Raw genomic sequence first — 17563 nt, 5'->3', positions numbered from 1 at the left:
ATCCTGACGCCTGCACATCACTCTCCATTTCAGGCACCAATGCACTATTTGGCCCAAAAAATCATTTGGCAGCATCCAGCAGCACACAAACACCATGACCAGCATCTGTTTGTTTGTTCCTCACCTGACTCCATCCAGGTAGGAAAGCTGTTCTGGAAGAGCATTTAATTCACACTCTGTAAGTACTGAAGAAAGGGAATGCAATCTGAAATATGTACTGCTTTGATTAATGACATGAGTTCAGGAAAATAAGTTACACGTTGCACAAGTGTTAGTGCAAAGCACCTCAGTTCCATTCACTTAACTAGTCACAGAAATCCTGTGGGAGTCATGATGGCACAGCCCAGCCTGCAGCAGCTGAGCAGTAGAGGTGACCAATGCCTGCCCTTTTTCTTTCCCAACTAGCATTAACCGAGGCCTGAAGGTGCCTGCTTGCTCCCACCACAAACTCCTGCCACCATTCTCCAAGGGGCACGTGTAGGTGTAAAGTCCTCGACCCCATTCCTGGGCACATGCCTCAACAGCTGAGCTTTGCCCTGTGCTGGTTGTCACCGCCAGGTGCAAGTGAGGACAGTGAGTTAGTGACCCAGCTGCAGCCAGCCACCCAACATCTACTCCTTGCTGATCCCCCTCACCATAAAAATTGAAAAGGCATGCTCATTTTGTATAGGTTTGTGCTTTCATAGCATATAACAATTATTGTGGCAGAGGTTCATTTCCCATTAAGTGCTTGGGTAAGGATTTACCAGATTATTTCCACATGTCATTGCATTAACTCAGAGAAACAAGTAACAGTCCTTTATTTTTTAATTCCTTCATTATGAAGTTGCATGCAAGACTGTTTCAAGTTTCAGAATCAGTGAAGCAAACCAGTAAGCCTTTAGAGCAGCTGGCCATGTCTTAAAAGCATAACTAAAATTTCCCCAGATGCCTGTGAAGTAGAACACACAACTCAGAACAAACTGAATTCTGCTTGAATGAGCATCTCCTCTTTTAAAAGTATTTCACATAAACTGATAGAGAAATGTTGGTAACAATTTAATCAAACATTTCACCTAATGAGAAGGGCAAGGCAGGCAGAAACATGCTTAGATAACCTCAGGCCATAGCAAAAATTACTGCTGCACCCAGGGGACAGTTCCACCTTATTGTAAGAACCAACTTAACGTGTTCTGGTGTTCCCAAAACCATGTGTCACGGAGCCTCAAGCATCAACAGTGGTATTCCCCCAGGCACCACCCCTCTAGCTGTGGAAATAACTCATGTTTCCCTAAAGAGGGCAGCTGAAGATCTCAGCCTCTTTTAATACTCAAAGCATACACTTTCATTTATTAAAACTCCTAAGCCATTACAAACTATCAGAATTATGGTGTTAGAGTCATGTTTCTGTCAAAAGAAAGGCTAACACAAAGTATTTACTCAGTTGCTATCAAACCACTGTTTCTCTGATCCCGTAACCAAATCAGCAATGAAACACTTGTATCATTTGCTCACAACTTTTTATCAGTGGAGTTCCACCTTATCCAGTCCTTTACTGCAAACCCCACTGGGATTTAAGAACATTCCCATTTACCTCTGGAATCCCAACACAATTGCACACTAGGGCAGAGCTGACTACCAGACCAAGTTATTTAATGTTTTTTTTTTTGTTGAAGGTTTACCTCAGGTTTCCTTTAGCCAGAAGGGCTGGCTGATTTCACAAAGGAACTCTAGGTTAAGATTAAATTTATATTGACAACAGCTACCCTGACTCAACCCATCTGTCTGTCATAGCTTTCGTCACTCTTCATGGGAGGCACTTAAACATTACCATGCACTACACACCAGTTTTGAAAAGGAGTTTACTGTGTCACACCTGAATGTTTCAGGCATTTTTTCAAGCTACTTCTGTTTATATGGCTTCTGATACTGACTTTAAAAGTCAGTCTTCATATGCAACAATTAAATTTAAAAACCTTTAAAGCAGATTTAAACTACTTAGAAGGCTTCTGCAGAAACATCCTTAATAAAGTATCTCTTTGGGCACTTACAGAGACTGAGTAGTAATTTGGTGTTCCAATCTGTTAAAAAATGCTTAGGCTAGATAATAGCTACAATTCCCTGAGCAACTCTGGCACTCCTGCATTAAAACTACAGCTCTACTTCTCACTCCATTAGCTACTCCTGGAACAGAGGGATTCCAACCTGAAGGAATTTTGAAGCAGTTCACTCATACATGGGTGTTCAAATCTTTTACCAAGCTTCAGCATTTTCTGCTCTGCTTTTTAAGCCATCTATGAACCCAAGCTCCAGGACCAAGTACACACCACTACTTAGTGCAGTCCCCCAGATGTTCCTGGAATCATGTATTAAGAATGATTTTAATAGCACATTTATTTTATTCTGGTCTAATGCTGAAGAGGTGCTTAATAAAAAACTTCAAATAATACAACTTAGCAAAAAATATTTTTAATTCAAAATGCACACAAATATGATGTATACAAAAGACATTAAATATTTATTATATTTACAGTACATTTACACAGGACAAATCTAAAAAAGCTAAAACATTCAAATATTTGAATTCATGATTTTTTTTTTATGGCTGAATTGGTCAGGAAGTCCCTGGGATATCTGTAGGCACCTTTAAGAGGAGTTCTACTTCTTCTTGTAAAGCCTCAGCTTTCTCAGTCAGCAGCATCTGAAATAACAATCAAATCATTAGGAAATGAATACAATTATTTGCTATAAAGTTAGGATAGAACACCAACACTGCTTTCCAGGCTTGTATCTGGTCTTGAAAAATGAATCAAAAATGGCGCTGCTAACAGGACTGCAGAACCTTTGCCTCCAGGAATGTGTTTTCTCATGTACTAGTACCAAGATTTTGCACTATTTAGTGTTTCAGACCACCTATCAAAACATTTCTGGTTTTTGCTTGCCTGTTGAAAACAACTCTCCACTATCCTGTATAAAAGTGAACTGGTTTAAGGAAATTTCTATTTGCCTGTCATTCATGTGCTTGAGGGCCAGTGATTGCTGAATTAACTCCTCACTTGTAACTATCTTAGACAAATGATATGGTCAATAAAATACTTCACTATACTAATACTGATCAATGTTGGCAACACAAATGTCCACAAGTGCTAAGCCAAATCCTACACTTTCTTCTCATGTCATTCAAACATCCACTTCTGAAATGTGGAATTCCTGAAGCAGTTTCTTTGAACCTTCTTGCTTACCTTTGCAGATGAAACAATTTGCTTGGCTTGACGTCGTGACAAATGCTCAATCGTCTTCATCAGAGTTTCTGGATTTGCATTTGCTAAGTGTGCTAAGGTTTTGTACCCTGCGTTATAAAGCTGATTAGCTCGTGCCTGCAAGCGAAAAATAGTGTTAAGTTATTGGAACAGGCAATAAGAACCCTCAAGAGTCCCAATCTCTGCATCCACCTCAAACATTTCATCTTTTACATAAATCCAGTTCCCTTTGATCTTGCCATGAACACCAAAACTCACTAAAACTGGCACTAAGGATCCTTAATCCACCCCCCCAAAGTACCCACTTGCACATAGGATTTACTCCCTGCTAACCTTACCCAGTTCTGAGTAAACCCAAGCATCATTTCCTCTGCACCTGGACAATATTTTTTTTCTGCCAGCCTTTATTTTGGTCATGTTTTCTGAATTTGCTGTCAGTGACACGAATGACTGCCTTGCACTCTTTAGAGATCAAAGTCAAAGAAAAGCTGATTTTGTCCGAGACATCTTGTCCCTGTTTTTCTGCAGCTTGCAATACAGTCTTCTGAGCTTCCACAGAAGTCCCGAAAAGACTATACTTTCCTGTTCAAGGCATTTTCCTTCAGTCAACAGATTTTTTTTAATAGTTTTGTGCCAAGTCGTGGCCGTGAGTTCACAAGAATAGGAGAGACTCTCTTGAATTTGATGACTATGATCAGCATGGTAGTATCTGTGGTCTGCTTCTCTTTACTTGGCTTGGTCCCATTGTGGTATCAGGATGCAATGCAGCTACAAACAGTATTGACCAAACAGAAGGTCTCTGGGGGAAATCGTTTGTGCAAAACATACAGTGCTAGAACTTGAAGTAAAAATGCATTTCTAGGCTACTTATAAGACCATCTGGTAATCTCATGGCTCTACTGGAATGAGTGATAAATTAATTCTCATTTGATGAACAAGTGGAACATTGCCTTCACATATTTCATCAATTACCTTTTGTCTCTTATTTGCAAGACTCCAAGTAATAGAAAGAAATGTAACTGATGGCGTATGTTTTTTTTTTTTAAAGCATCCAACAGAAAGGTTTACAGACACTACAGTATCTTCCTCCATGGTGACTAAGGACTATGAGCATTCAATGATGTGAAGTGTCATCAATTTCATAGAAAATACCCACTGATTGCCAGAAAGTATTTTTTGTACTATTTTACAGTTGTATGCACAGCATGACTGATGGCCTAGAACCACTCCCTGTGATCGAGTAATCTCATGGAAAGATTACAGACTGTTCTTTGGGAACTGTCTGAGAAAATCATCATTAATTTCTCATTCACTATGGTAAGAAAACTATTGATTTTATCAGTTCCCTCCACAGAAACCTATGCAAATCATGCCTGCTCAAGGTTACAGACTGTCTGCTACAAACATCATCTGTCAGTACAGTTTAAATTCCAGTACAGAAGTCACTTGATGAGAACAATAAATGTCCAGAGCAACCTATACAATACAACTTTAGCAGAATCATGCTGTCCAAGCCCTTACAGATTGTAAGCTACAGAATAAGCCTTTCTTTCCCCTTTGCATCAAATTCAATCAATTTCATATATGAAGCATCAAGCCTGAGGTCTTCATTATTTAACTTTTCAGCATAAGAATTCACATCCTCCACATTCAGTGGTTTGCTGACTAAGTAAGTTCTAGGGTATGCTGGATAGAAAAGACAGAGCCTTTTGAAAAGACGTCCAGTGATGATTCACAGCCTCACAATGAGGCCCCAGTATATTTTTCTACATGAATGGGAGTCCTCAGGTCTGACTGGTTATGTTTCTTATCTAAAATATACGTAGCAGCTTTAGTGAACGTAAAAGCTTAAGTTCCCAATAGAACTTGTATTAAGCAAATACGGAGTTTTCACACTTGGTGCAGTAGCAGCCAGAAGAAAAACGTGACTGGCTCCCACTCGCCTTTCCCAAACAGTCAGACCTTTTTTTCCCCTGACTTCCAGGACTATTGTGGGATAACAGCATGATGCCAATTCTGAATAAAATACTAGCTGGTCCTCCAGAGACGCCTCAATGAGGGTAACATTTAGCATCAAAGTTAACATTTAAGATGTACAAGATGTGGTTTCCTTACCTCTAGAACCCCTGCTACCTCCATCAGCGGAATGAGTTCTGTCTTCACGCAGTACGTCAAGTGCTTGGTAAGTTCTGTCAGCAGGGCTTTGTAAACCCAAAATTCCTCCAGTTCCTGTTGAGACGAGAACAGTTAAAATAAAAATTAACTTAAACACAGAAAAAAGTACTTACATGCAGAAATCAGATCCCAAGTTCTATACTTGCAGGTACAACTGTTAGAGCTCTGCTAGAGCATGCACCTGGCCTTTTTAGACAGTAGGAAAGCTCTAGTTTGTTAACTTTCCAGCTAGTTGCAAAGTTTTATTTAGCACTCCTCAGCTAAAGCTGGGAGAGTTCTGAAGGAAGATAAATGCATTATTTCAAACGAGAAAGAAAACAAGAACCAGCCAAGGCAGCTCTTCTCTTGCAATGACATTCTACAACCGGATGGCCTCATCTCTCAGAGGCACACTTATCAGCTCTTCAATCAACAGCACTTTATGACACCGATGAATAACCCGTACAGTAGTTGTATTTTCCTTTTCAGTCCATAAAATCTACTGTTAATACCAGAAAGATGTTTCATTGCACTAGCATGCTTTTCTTGACATGAAACGTATAGTTTTGCACAAGAGAGGTGAAATACACTGCCTGCATTACATTCTAACGTAACAGAAGGAAACTACACATTTTGCAAAACGAATACGAATGAAATTGTTGGGATTTATAACACATTACCTCACAGAAATGTAGAACACAAGAAGCAAACGAAGCAGCAGAGGTAAGGAGATTCTGAACATACCCTCGGGACAGATTAAATTTTTCTGAAACGCTCCATATGCTGGTCTCTTTCAGTAGGGTATATAGGATAAATGAGAGGTAGAGCCTGTTTACAGAAGCACTGTCCACATTCTAGGAATAAAACAAGTTAGAACTCAGTACCCATATCAAGTTCTTGCTGCTAATTCTTTAAGGATCAAGTCTTTTCATTTCTCTTCCTTCACATCTCTAAAATAGGGGTATTTATGCTAAACCTAAGTACATTAAAGAAGAAGAAAAAATGATGAGGTTAAAAGGAAGTTTATGTGTAAAAGAACACTATTAATTAACAAATACTTTCAGAGAAGTAATCTAACATTTCTAAACAGTCAAATTAAAAGACTACACTATTGTCTTAGGTGTAAGAAACATCCAGCCTACCTTTCTGATGGCTTGACCAGAAGCCTTTTTTGCAATAAAGCTTTCAGGTACTCCCACCATATCTGCTACTGTTTGCTCTGCTGCACTTAGCTGATTGAACTAAAGAAAGATTGACTATAGTCAAAATCATTTATTTGTAACAACTCATTAGAAGGTAAATGTTACAAATGAGAACAGCTTCAGACAAGGTATAAGTGCTATAATTAGTTTTAAGAAGAATTCTGCATCCAATTTGTCTGTAATTTATACCACCTACAGGCAGATATGCAAATTCACTTTCCCTTTTCCTCCATCAATTACAAACTTTAATACTTTTTCCACCTTTAACTACACTGGTTTAAAGCTACATATATGGATGTGTTCCACTGCTGGTGGATATGCATAACAGGATTCTGTATGTTTAAATGCATACATTACTTCATTATAAGCTGCAGGCAGTATCATGTTCCTCTCCTCCTATTGTAGAGATATTTACTTCTGTATTTATATAAAAATAAAGACAAACAAGTTAAAGGCCCTGGAGAACTAACAGTCACTCTTTTATTTACAGTAGCAATTTTTCAAGTTATGTCATCTACGTCAATATCACCTGAATTTCACGTCTGCCCCCAAATTTTTATAAACGCTAATAGGAACTTATGAAACAAAAGATCAGTTTTAGCCTCACCAAATATTTCAGAAACAACTAAGTCCATAACAAAAAAGCATATTTTTTCCTGTTCTCCAGGTTTAACAGCTGCTCTGCAGACTCCAGGATAATTTCATTTAAAATTCACAGATATTTAGTTCCCTTGTGCAGCATGTTACAGAAATCAGATGTCTATTACTTCAAGTAAAACAATGCTTTTCAGTATATATATAGTTGAACACTAGGTAGACTTCTCTGCATTTTTAGATTTTAATGATAACCCCAGCACAGTATACTTCAAGGAACTGGTTACTTGGATTATGGGTGGATCTTGCAGAGCACACAGGACTAGAGTAAGATCTGTATTTTTACAGTGCACGTAAGCACAGTAGTTCGTAGGTAGATACTGCCCATGGAGATAATCATTGCAGTTATGATTGGAGTTGAGCAGTAGACTCAGATATAGAAACCATAAGGATTAAGACTTCACATTCACTAGCAGATTTTGCTTCCAAAACTAAGGATGCAATGGTAGAGCATCAGAAGGTCAAAGTGGCTCATTTAACTACACTTTCCTTGCAGGACAAGGATAACTAGTTTATAGGAAATTCCTGTTCAAGATTAATCCTTCTGGTTGTGGTAAGGCTAGCATTGAAGTTAGAGTCAAGAATTGAGATGTCAGAAAAAGACGTTTCGTTATACTGTTTCTCACAAGAAGGACAAAACGGTGATTCACAAAGTAAATTACATTTTTGAGAAAAAGGAAAGCAGTTCTGTACTGTGACTGAAAACACAGTAATGTTTTTACCTTTTGAAAGCATTACCCTACTAATTACATTCTATATGCGTAGACACTTTCAAAATTCACTATGCTGCATTAATACATGTCCTGATCCACGTTTGAAAGTTAATTCTCACCTGTCTCAAGTATATCATCCAATCTGGGCTACAGTTAGAAACCATATCATATGGAGTTGCCAGATAGAGAAGATGAAGACTGCTCTCAAGAACCAGCCCTTCCAAACCTTTCTTCAATTCTTTGTAAAGAAGATTGCAGTACGACAAGTCTATAGACCCTAGAATAAGCACATGATGTATGGCAATTGTAGGCAGGCATACAGAGTAAAGCACGATAGTTTTCGCTCAGAGTCACTTCTTTGTTTTCAAAAAAAAAAAAAAAAATAACCTTTGCTTTACACCATCTAAATTAATAATAATAATAATAATAATGTAGACTAAATATTTGTTGTCATTTAACATTATTCATGAAAGGGAACCGAGGAAAGCAAGTCACTGATTTCCACATACACGCCCATTTTGTATGTTTTTGGAACATTTGTATTCTCTTGGCTTTAACTAACTCCCCAAAGTCTCATAGATTCAAGAAATATGAGTTTTGTCCTATTACAATTGCTTTCCTTGCCCTACATCTTTGCGCTATGAGATGGAAAACCATACTTCCTGGTATAATTTTTGTATTACAATTGGACTAGAAGCCATATAATTCCTTTGCCTCTTATTCCCTTCTAGGCTAAAAAAAATTAACATGCCTCACAATATCTACTTGTAAGAATTAATTATAAAATGAGAAAGGCAATCATATTTATTCCAAACACTAAATAAAATTAAACCATTAATTTTGATAAAGTTCTGGTTTGATTCTCCTTGTGAAGGATGTTGGTGGAATTCAATCCTGTAAAATTCAGTCACATAACACTTGCTTATACCCATTTTCAGTCCACTACATTATGTAGTAACTGAACTAGCACGGTAAGAGCATTTTTTTCATTGCCCTTTCAAAGAGAAGACAGGATGCTATATTAAATGCAGCTAAGTCTGAGATTACAAGTTTGATGAAAGACAAAAGATGTCTTACCTTTATACGTAGCTTTACCCAACCGGGTGATTGCTAATGTAATTCTGGAATTTTGGTTCTTCTCCATTATTTTTACTTTTAGGAGTCCTTTTTCTATTAGACTTTCTAGCCCATCTTTAACCAACTCTGAGAGGCTCTTCTCCTTAGACAGCAGCTGCTGCTGAACACCCAGCAATGTATGGCACAAAAAATCGTACACTTCCTCTTGGGTAACTGCAATCTGTATGAATTTTGCAAGCTATTAGCATGTGTAAACGTGTCATTATGTATAACAAAACATAAGCTATTCAAAACAATGTACTCACTAAGGGACAGCTAGCTATCATGTTAATAAAATGTTTGTATGTAACTATATGACAAATAAGGGACAGTCTATTACTGATCTGGCAGGACCTTATATTCAGCTGTTTATTATTCTATGTACCCCATTATATTCATTTGTTTTCACTGTTGCCAATTTATATTTTTAGAATCTAGTACCAGAAATGAAGTATTAAAAAAACCCTGTAATTTTGGCCTTGTCCACACTGGGCAAATGTCACTTTGCATCATTATTATTTTTTAACTTAGGCTAAAAAATACTAATCCCAGCTTTGTGCCTGTCATCTGAAGAGAAGCTGTGCTGAAATTCTGTTAAGTTTAACTGTTGAAAATATCTGGTTTTCCTGTATAATCAGATACTGTGTTTATCACATTCCCCAAGAATTTAAACTGCTCAGAAGAGTTTACTGATACCCTCAATCCAACCAAAGACAACAACAGGTTCTGCATTCCCTTGGTGAACTCCAGGAGAAGATTGCTGTAACAGTTCTCCAAAGGACTGGTAACTAAATCTTGAACCTAAAAAAGTCCCGAGAGATATATTAGTAGAGAAGAAACATTCATGCAATAGTTATAAGCCATCCTTTTCAAGCACTGTTACTCATGATTCTGCTTATAAAGAAAGTAACTGTAGACATCTAACATTTCAGCTAATGCCTGAAAACAAACCATGTATGAACCAAGGCAATTTAAAGTTATCATTACATAAGTCAAACACTTAGAACAGTAAGTCCACAGAAATTAGGCTAAAGAGTGCAGCTCCGCCTGTTTATCCCAACAGCTTAATCCAAGGACTTAAATCACCACCAGCTTTGTTACAGTTACCAAATGCTTGTCTTTTTCCTGTGCTATGAGAATACTTTCACCAGCATTGTCAATACCAGCTCGACCAGCTCTGCCAATCATTTGTTTGTATTGGTTCTTCTTCAGGAAATCACTAGCAACATAAGGGGCTCTCAAAATAACCCTGTATTAAAACAAAAACAAAAACCACCTTGATAAGTCATGGTTCATATTTAAATTACTAAAGCTGAAATCAGTATCTTACAAATACATTCTCTGGATATGTTTCATGCTAGGCAGCTAAGCTAAGCAAAATTAAGTGTGATTGTTTCAATGCATGTGCAAATGAACAATGTTTAACAACTTGGAGTTAGAAGCATAATCCATTTCAGTTACTTGCTACAGAGCCTTTGTATCTAGTGCAAGGTTTGAGCGGAAGACTGAAAACCACTGAGACAGAAAGTAACCCCTATGAAAACATGTGCAACACGCTAGAGTCAGCAATGGTGAAAACAAACCACAGTTCTCTGTATGATAATTAGGTTCTACCCCCTCAGATGTGTTATTCAAATATACGTGCACACAAATGGTAAAACATTTAAAGTAAAGACTTAGGAAAGACTTACTTTAGGATTTAAATGCTGTTCTTAGGACAGCATTTAAGAAGCACTATGACTTGGTTATTCTTCTGGGTGAAGTTACTGGTTACTGAAGAAATTTCTCAATACTTCATCTGTTTAGGAAAGTGTTCCTCAACTATGCATTCTAAGGGACTTGCTATCGATTCACATCTCCTAATTAGAAATGCAAATTTTTCACTTATGTCTCAAGCTGAATGTATGGAATTAGTTCCTCCTGAAGTTTCCTGATGATACATACTTCATGCAGCAGTGATATTTGAACATACTTCATGCAGCAGTGATATTTCAAACTTATATATATATATATGCAGGTATATATTTTTTTAAACAAGAATTAATAATGCTTTGGGGTGACTAACCTTCTAGCTGGCAAGTTGACTCCAGCAGCTAATGTAGCTGTGCAAGCAAGAAGACACAGGACACCTCTAGAATATGCTTCCTCTATACTCTTTCTTTCATCATTTGTAAGTCCACTATGGTGATAGGCAACACCAAAAGGTATTGTTTGCTTCAAAACAGGACAGACACTTCCATTCCCAATGTTCTTTAGGTCCTTAATGAGGTCTTGTTTCTCTTTCTCCCTGTGAGATCTAAATTCTCTTTGAGAATGAAAAGCATTATTTATATATATTTTTAGACTTTGATCAATCAATAACCACTTAAGTTATTAAGGCAGGCAGGTTTACTGTAATTCTGTTCCTTACGTATTCCTGTAACTAGACATCTGAGGTTGGAGATTTTTCTGATAACCCTAAATTAGTAAGATGCACGTAGAAACTTAAGTTACCCAACAGAAATCCTGTATTGTTTGGAAGCATTGGTACAGAAGGCATTAAATAACGACCAGGTGGTGGATAAGGAGCATTGAAAAACAGAGAGGGCCAATATCAGCTGATAGGGAAAATTACAGACATAACAATGGCTCCAAGTTTGGTGGTGAGGGAATTTGAGTAATGAATATAATTTCCTCCTACACACAATCTAAACTTTTATGGACTATTTTAACAAATCAGGCTTGTATGAAACCAAACACATATCTCAATTTCTTTTGTTAATGAAGCCTAGCTTAGAGTTTTCATCCTGTACATATGTATGGAACTCAGTAATTACATGTTCAACTGGTGACATACATGTCCAAACACAGGGCTATAATGAAAATGTGTTTACTAAGCAGCTTGCAGAGAAGACCAGTGCCAACAGGACACAAGGTTAGATGGTTTCAGTATGCTTTTCTTTTTAATAATTTGTCCTCTATTTATTCCTTGATCAAATAATTTGTTGAAAAAATGTTTCTTTAAAACATTAGTTCACTAATGATTAGTTCCCGATCATTTACCCAGTTACTAACTTAACATGATTCTATATTCACCTAAGTATTTACTTGTCATCACCAGGGAAAGACATTTTCATAGTAGTGAAGATAGATTCCAAGTTCTGGTGAATTATTCCACATATAATAAAAAACCACGAGAAACGTACTTGTTCAGGTACTTGCACACCATTGAAGCCACATTTTCACAGTTCTTTTTAGTCGGACAAAAGATTAGGCAGGAATATTTTGGAATAACTTCAGTGACCAGTGCAATGATGTGGTCAGGATCTGCTTTCTTCAGATTACTAGAATACTAGCATAAACAGATTGACATACGTTTATTTTTTAAACTTAGAGTTCAAGTCCTACATTCAGCAGCTACTCAGTATCTCCTTGCCTTCACTAGGATATTTCCATTTGCTTTAAGGTGAGTTAAACGCAAGATTCTGTAGGATTAAGTTCTCCCAGTTTGTTAATTCACAGTGTATCAAAAGATGCAGCTTGAACTGGGGGATACAACAATGCAAGAGTCCAATGCTCATCATTTTTCTCCTTAATACCACAATTTTTATTGACATTAACCACATTGCTTGCGCTAGTGGCAGTTTACCCTCACCCACCACTCTTCAGGTTAGTGTGAATAGCAGTAATAATCTTATACACATCTTCTACTGTTATTTAAAAGCGATACGCTGCTGAGAAAATCTACAGCATTTACTGAGGTGGAATTCTCAAGTCCATTGCTCCTCACATGTGAAAATACCGAAGAAACCCCTACCATCTACCTTAAGAGCAGTTTAAAAAAAAAAAGAGAAAAGGACAGCTAAAATAGGGTTAAGCATTTTAAAGGACTTCTTCCTCCCACAAGCCTACCATTTTCTTAGTAATAGGCATTGCTCTGATGTGATAGGTCATTTGTAGTTTCTTTTATGAAGGCACTGTAAACAAATCAATTAATGTTTTTTCTAACCATAGTTCTAAGGAACTTAGATTTTACCTTGAAATTCAGGAGACGTGAAAAAGTAAAGCCATTTTCTGCTTTGCTGTCTACTTCATAAATTGTGTCTCTGATCTTTATGTATTCCTTTAATTCTACCTAGGTAGATTTAAGCCAGAAACAGAAACATTGAATTGCCAAACTATCTCTAAAGATTAAGCTGTTGCTGATGCGCAGCTGATGTGTTTTTTTCGTAAGCATCACAATTCATACACCAAATACTTGCACGCATACAAGTGTGCACTCTACCCCACAAAGATTTTTTTTTGAAATAGATTTAATTACCTGCCCTGACAAAATAAGTGTCTAATTATAGCCACGAATATGACATGTATCACATGTAGTATTCATAAACAGTTCTCGGCATCAGCACTCGCACGCACCAGTAGTCCAGACTGCATGCATATCAAGGGAACTGCAATGATTTAACCCACTAAAGAAGTTGGCTTAAAATGAGAAATTGTTTGTCACAACTTTATAAAGGTACTTATATTTGTACATACACAATACACTAAGTGTATTGCAAAACATAGGAAGAAAAAGGTTTTCTGTTAGAACAACTACAAGCATTAGCAGGTGCGTTACTTAATTTTTGAAAACAGAACCGAACTGTATAATTTTAAAGCTAAAAACATATACTACTTCACAGTATCTCGTGTACTGACCGGTCGAAAATTTTTAGTGTAGTACTCTGCTTGCAGGAACTTTTGGAGGTCTCCAACATTATTTAAAGTCGCACTCATTCCAACAATGTGTGTGCTTTCTGTAAAACAGAAGTTGAGATGAGTTTATTACTGTGCTCACAATTTTAAACACTTCTTCTCAATATTTAACTCACAAGCCTGCTTATTTATTGTTAGTATTTATTATTAAATGCCAAAGTGGCAGGTTTCATGGGGATATAGCTAAGACATATTACCTGAGACGTAAACATAAAAAAGGAATCCTTCTCTATAGAGGCATTTAATTGCAATGGCTAAGGGGCTCCTATGAAGGAATGGAGACATTTGACAATACTCAGGATTTCTCAGAGAAGTATCAAAAAAGTTTCAAGAACACTCAGCCCATCATTACAGGGTAAAACATCTCTAGCGGTCAAACCAGTCAACGCTGTTAAAGCATGGACACACCACATTTTGCAAAAGCAGCCAAGACCAACTGGAGAACAAAGCCAAGACTTGACTCTAGAGATGACTGCATATTTTAGTGACGCTGACTGCAGACATGACTTACTACTTGTGTAGAGTATTTTTGCAAGAGTCATTTCCAGTGTTGCTCCACGACTCCCCTCACCAAGCATATGCAACTGCAGACAGAAAGGAAAGCAAAAAGGGATGACTTAGTGTGTTGCAAAATTTTCTACAAAGAACACAGAAATGGGTAAAACACATAGCAAACAACTCAAAATGGCCTGGCCCCCCCCCCCCCCCGTTCTGTCATTGCATAGAACCAAATTGAGAAAAAGTTAATTTCACGGCCAACCACTAATGCAGTAGGTCGCGAACATAGGGTCTATTGCTCTGATGTAGCAACAAATGCTTCTGTTAATGAAAAATAACATTCAGCGTACAGGCACTGGTTACAGCTCAACTTTCCTCATTCCAAGTACCCATGCAGTAACAAAGTTACGCAACTTATGACACAATAGGCACTTAAAACTAAACCAATCAATTCAATCAACGCTTCTTGCTAATTAAGCCAAATCTTGTAGCCTACCTCATCCACCACAACAAGACCAAGGTCACCAATTCGATCTGTTTCAATCAAGGAATTCACTAGCATATGCCCTTTTTCTATTGTAGCAATATAAAGGGACTTTTTACATCTTCTCTTGATGGGTGGAAATCGTCCTTTACTTCCTGCGTATTCTTCAACCAGGAAACCTAATTCTATCCCGAAGCTTGATAAACCCCAAACCTATTAAAAAGCAAAACAAAACAAAAGCAACAATGTCAGTTAGAGAACAAACTCACACTCAGTTTGAACTTCAGACCTGTTTCAAGAATTCAGTGTGCATTTAACCTACCACATCCAAATGAACTGTTTAAGGAAATGAAAATATTAGCTATAAGAACTTTCCCTTGAAAGTTGAAAAGTTGAACTGTCTGCAAATTTGATGAAGCTTGAGTTAAAATCATTCTCTGACTCGTTTTCTTTAGATCTGTTTTTATTACAAAGTGATGTCTCCGGCACGGTAGACAGCAGAAAACACTGATAAAAGACCAAAAAAATCAGATGACACAGCAGCACACTGTTACTTAAAGAATCAGCACATTTCTTATTGTATCACTCAGCATCTGGAAGCGATAACCACGATCTGTTTTATCAGAAAATAACCTTCTCAGAACAGCACTTAAAAGAGAAGCCAGTCACTTCTGTAGAGGTGTTCATGCACAACACATTTTCCAGCCATTATTATTAAATTATTATTAAAGTCAGCCATGCTAACAAGGTACATTGCACAAGACAACCAATACCAAGAACACTGCTTCCAGACCTTTTCTTGGACAATGGCAACATATGGCAGGATCATCAGAACGTCCTTCTGCATGCAGAGCAGTTCTTGGAGAATTAAAATTTCAGCAACAAGTGTTTTTCCACCACTGGTTGGCAATGAGTATATCAAATTCTTCCTCTGCTGTAGACATTCTAATGTTAAGCAATCATGCTGCCATTCTGCAAAATTAAAAGAGAATCATTGCCAACAATTAAGGGGATACTGATCCCCTACGGCTCTTCGCCTACACTCTACAAAAAAAAAAACACACAAATTTTGTGCTTGAGAACCTCACTTTACTGAAATGTGACAAACTTTCAGAGATCCAGCCTTCAAATCCCTCATCTTCTCAAACCTCTCACAAAAAGTATTTCCATAAGCCACATCAACCTCCCCTTACCTAATGAAAAGGTACCTCCTTCTGAAATGGTCTAGCTACTGCCTTAACTTTCTCATCTTTACACCTCTGGAGAGATAACATCACTTAGGCTTTTCCCATGCAACAGGTGGTATTAAACCATTTTACTGGTATACCTGAAAATATTTTAACTTAAATATTTGTGCCAGGAAAAGACAGAACGACAGGCCTAAATAAATAACTGTACACCATAAGGAATGAAACTGGGAAACACTTCACGCACGGTACAAATGTTCGTTTTGAAGAAACCATTTGTTCTATTACCATAAAGTGTTTCAATCCCCCGAAGCTGCCGGAAGAGATCTTTAACTTTACTGGGTAATCCATAAAAAGGGCCTATATCGACAGAAGATGATCCGATAGCTTTCCTAGCTACACAAATCTCTTCAGATAAAATAGCTTCCTTAAGCTGCTTGGTTTTTGAGACCTTCAGGGTCTGAGCTTTAGCATTTTCAGTCAAAGCATTTTTCAGATGATCTGTAAGGCTCGTATTTTTACATGAATCAGACTTCAAATCACTAGAAAATTCTGTACTTCTGTTCTTGTGTTCAGAATCTGGACAAGGAGATGATGCACTCCAGATTTTGTCTAAGGATGAAGATTTGCTCACGTCCATCTTTTTCGTGCCTGCAGATCCCTCATAGCCAGTAGAAGGCTGACACATTTCTGCAAAATACAAAAGTTGCGATGAAGGCAATTCATCCAAAAGAGAATCACCCAGGTCCTCCTGGTTATCCAGTGGGTCACTTTCAATCGTTCGGAAGCCATGCTTCGTATCCCCTCCACATATGACACCCATATCTGAAGTGGAACGATTATCTTGCTTTCTGTGGTCAGTTCCTGACTGAAGACTCTCAAGTACGAACTCTCCGGCTGCTCTCACGTCTGTCTCTGCATCCTGTGGACGCGGGTGCTCCGTGTCGAGAACTTGAGCTAGCAGAGAATCATCTTCACAAAAGCTGTCGTAGTCTCCAAACATATCCTCTTCGCTATCATTGCAATACTGGGGAAACAGAGCAGCAAGCATCAGCACCGCGAAGTAACAAAGCGGCACAGCTTTGCGGGTGAAACATCAGGTGCACACCACGGGACCATCGTGCAACTTCTCATGCAATTCAGCACTATCCTTAATTTGTGCAAGAAATAGTTAAGCTTTAAGGAACAGGTGCTTGTAAGGGGATGGAACGTAATACAGGTAAGCGATAACAATGAGTTTTTTCCGGAGCCACCCTAAGCCCCAGCAGACCCCTCCTTGCACGCCGCCGCCGCCATCCCCCTTCCTCCTTCCCGTTCCCCCCCGTACCGGGCTCTGTGCTGGGGCCCCCTCGCCCCCGGTGTTCGCTCTCTTGAGAGCCAGCGGCGAGCAGGCGGCGCTGGGCCCCGCCGGGGGCCGGCTCCGTTTGCGAGCGGAGCCGAGGCGGCTCCTCCTCCGCACGGCGAACGGAGGCTCGGCCATCAGCGGGGCCCGGCCGCCAGCCCCATGGGGAGCGCGGCGGCCACCACGCCCATCTGCCTCCACTTCCGGGGGTGCGGAGACAGAAATGTGGCCACGTGA

At 38.5% G+C, this 17563-nt stretch overlaps 1 protein-coding gene across 3 annotated transcripts; it reads right to left on the bottom strand.

The window, feature by feature from the left end:
• Positions 1–2580: 2580 nt before the first annotated feature.
• HELQ (helicase, POLQ like) lies at positions 2581–17559 on the bottom strand. 3 transcript variants are annotated; one of them, XM_035325166.1, is made up of 18 exons: positions 17312–17557; positions 16273–17011; positions 15591–15769; positions 14810–15010; positions 14327–14399; positions 13759–13856; positions 13094–13192; positions 12264–12409; positions 11144–11383; positions 10186–10327; positions 9775–9879; positions 9040–9259; positions 8082–8239; positions 6536–6634; positions 6074–6247; positions 5355–5468; positions 3222–3356; positions 2581–2680 (listed from the first exon to the last, which is right to left on the bottom strand). In XM_035325166.1, the coding sequence occupies exons 1-18, from the start codon at positions 17462–17464 to the stop codon at positions 2594–2596; spliced, it is 3162 nt and encodes a 1053-aa protein (XP_035181057.1). In that variant the 5' UTR covers positions 17465–17557; the 3' UTR covers positions 2581–2593. The 3 variants fall into 3 exon arrangements, 2 of the variants coding, with proteins under 2 accessions (XP_035181057.1, XP_035181058.1); XR_004750447.1 differs by lacking the exon at positions 2581–2680 and having other exon boundaries at positions 6138–6247; positions 17312–17559; XM_035325167.1 differs by lacking the exons at positions 14810–15010; positions 15591–15769; positions 16273–17011; positions 17312–17557 and adding an exon at positions 14013–14080 and having other exon boundaries at positions 14327–14397.
• Positions 17560–17563: the final 4 nt, after the last annotated feature.

Source organism: Oxyura jamaicensis, chromosome 4, assembly GCF_011077185.1.
Source record: "Oxyura jamaicensis isolate SHBP4307 breed ruddy duck chromosome 4, BPBGC_Ojam_1.0, whole genome shotgun sequence".
NCBI lineage: Eukaryota > Metazoa > Chordata > Aves > Anseriformes > Anatidae > Oxyura > Oxyura jamaicensis.
Note: the sequence above shows the minus strand (reverse complement) of the source record. Positions and strands in the feature narration are given on the sequence as shown.

Excerpts from the sequence above, each read along its gene's own strand:
- HELQ (XM_035325166.1), bottom strand. The coding sequence starts at position 17,464 with ATGGCCGAGCCTCCGTTCGCCGTGCGGAGGAGGAGCCGCCTCGGCTCC. Across the intron at positions 15,011-15,590 it reads TTGCCATTGTCCAAGAAAAG|GTTTGGGGTTTATCAAGCTT; the intron begins GTCTGGAAGCAG and ends GCTTTTTAATAG. Across the intron at positions 12,410-13,093 it reads CACGTCTCCTGAATTTCAAG|TATTCTAGTAATCTGAAGAA; the intron begins GTAAAATCTAAG and ends TGTTTATGCTAG.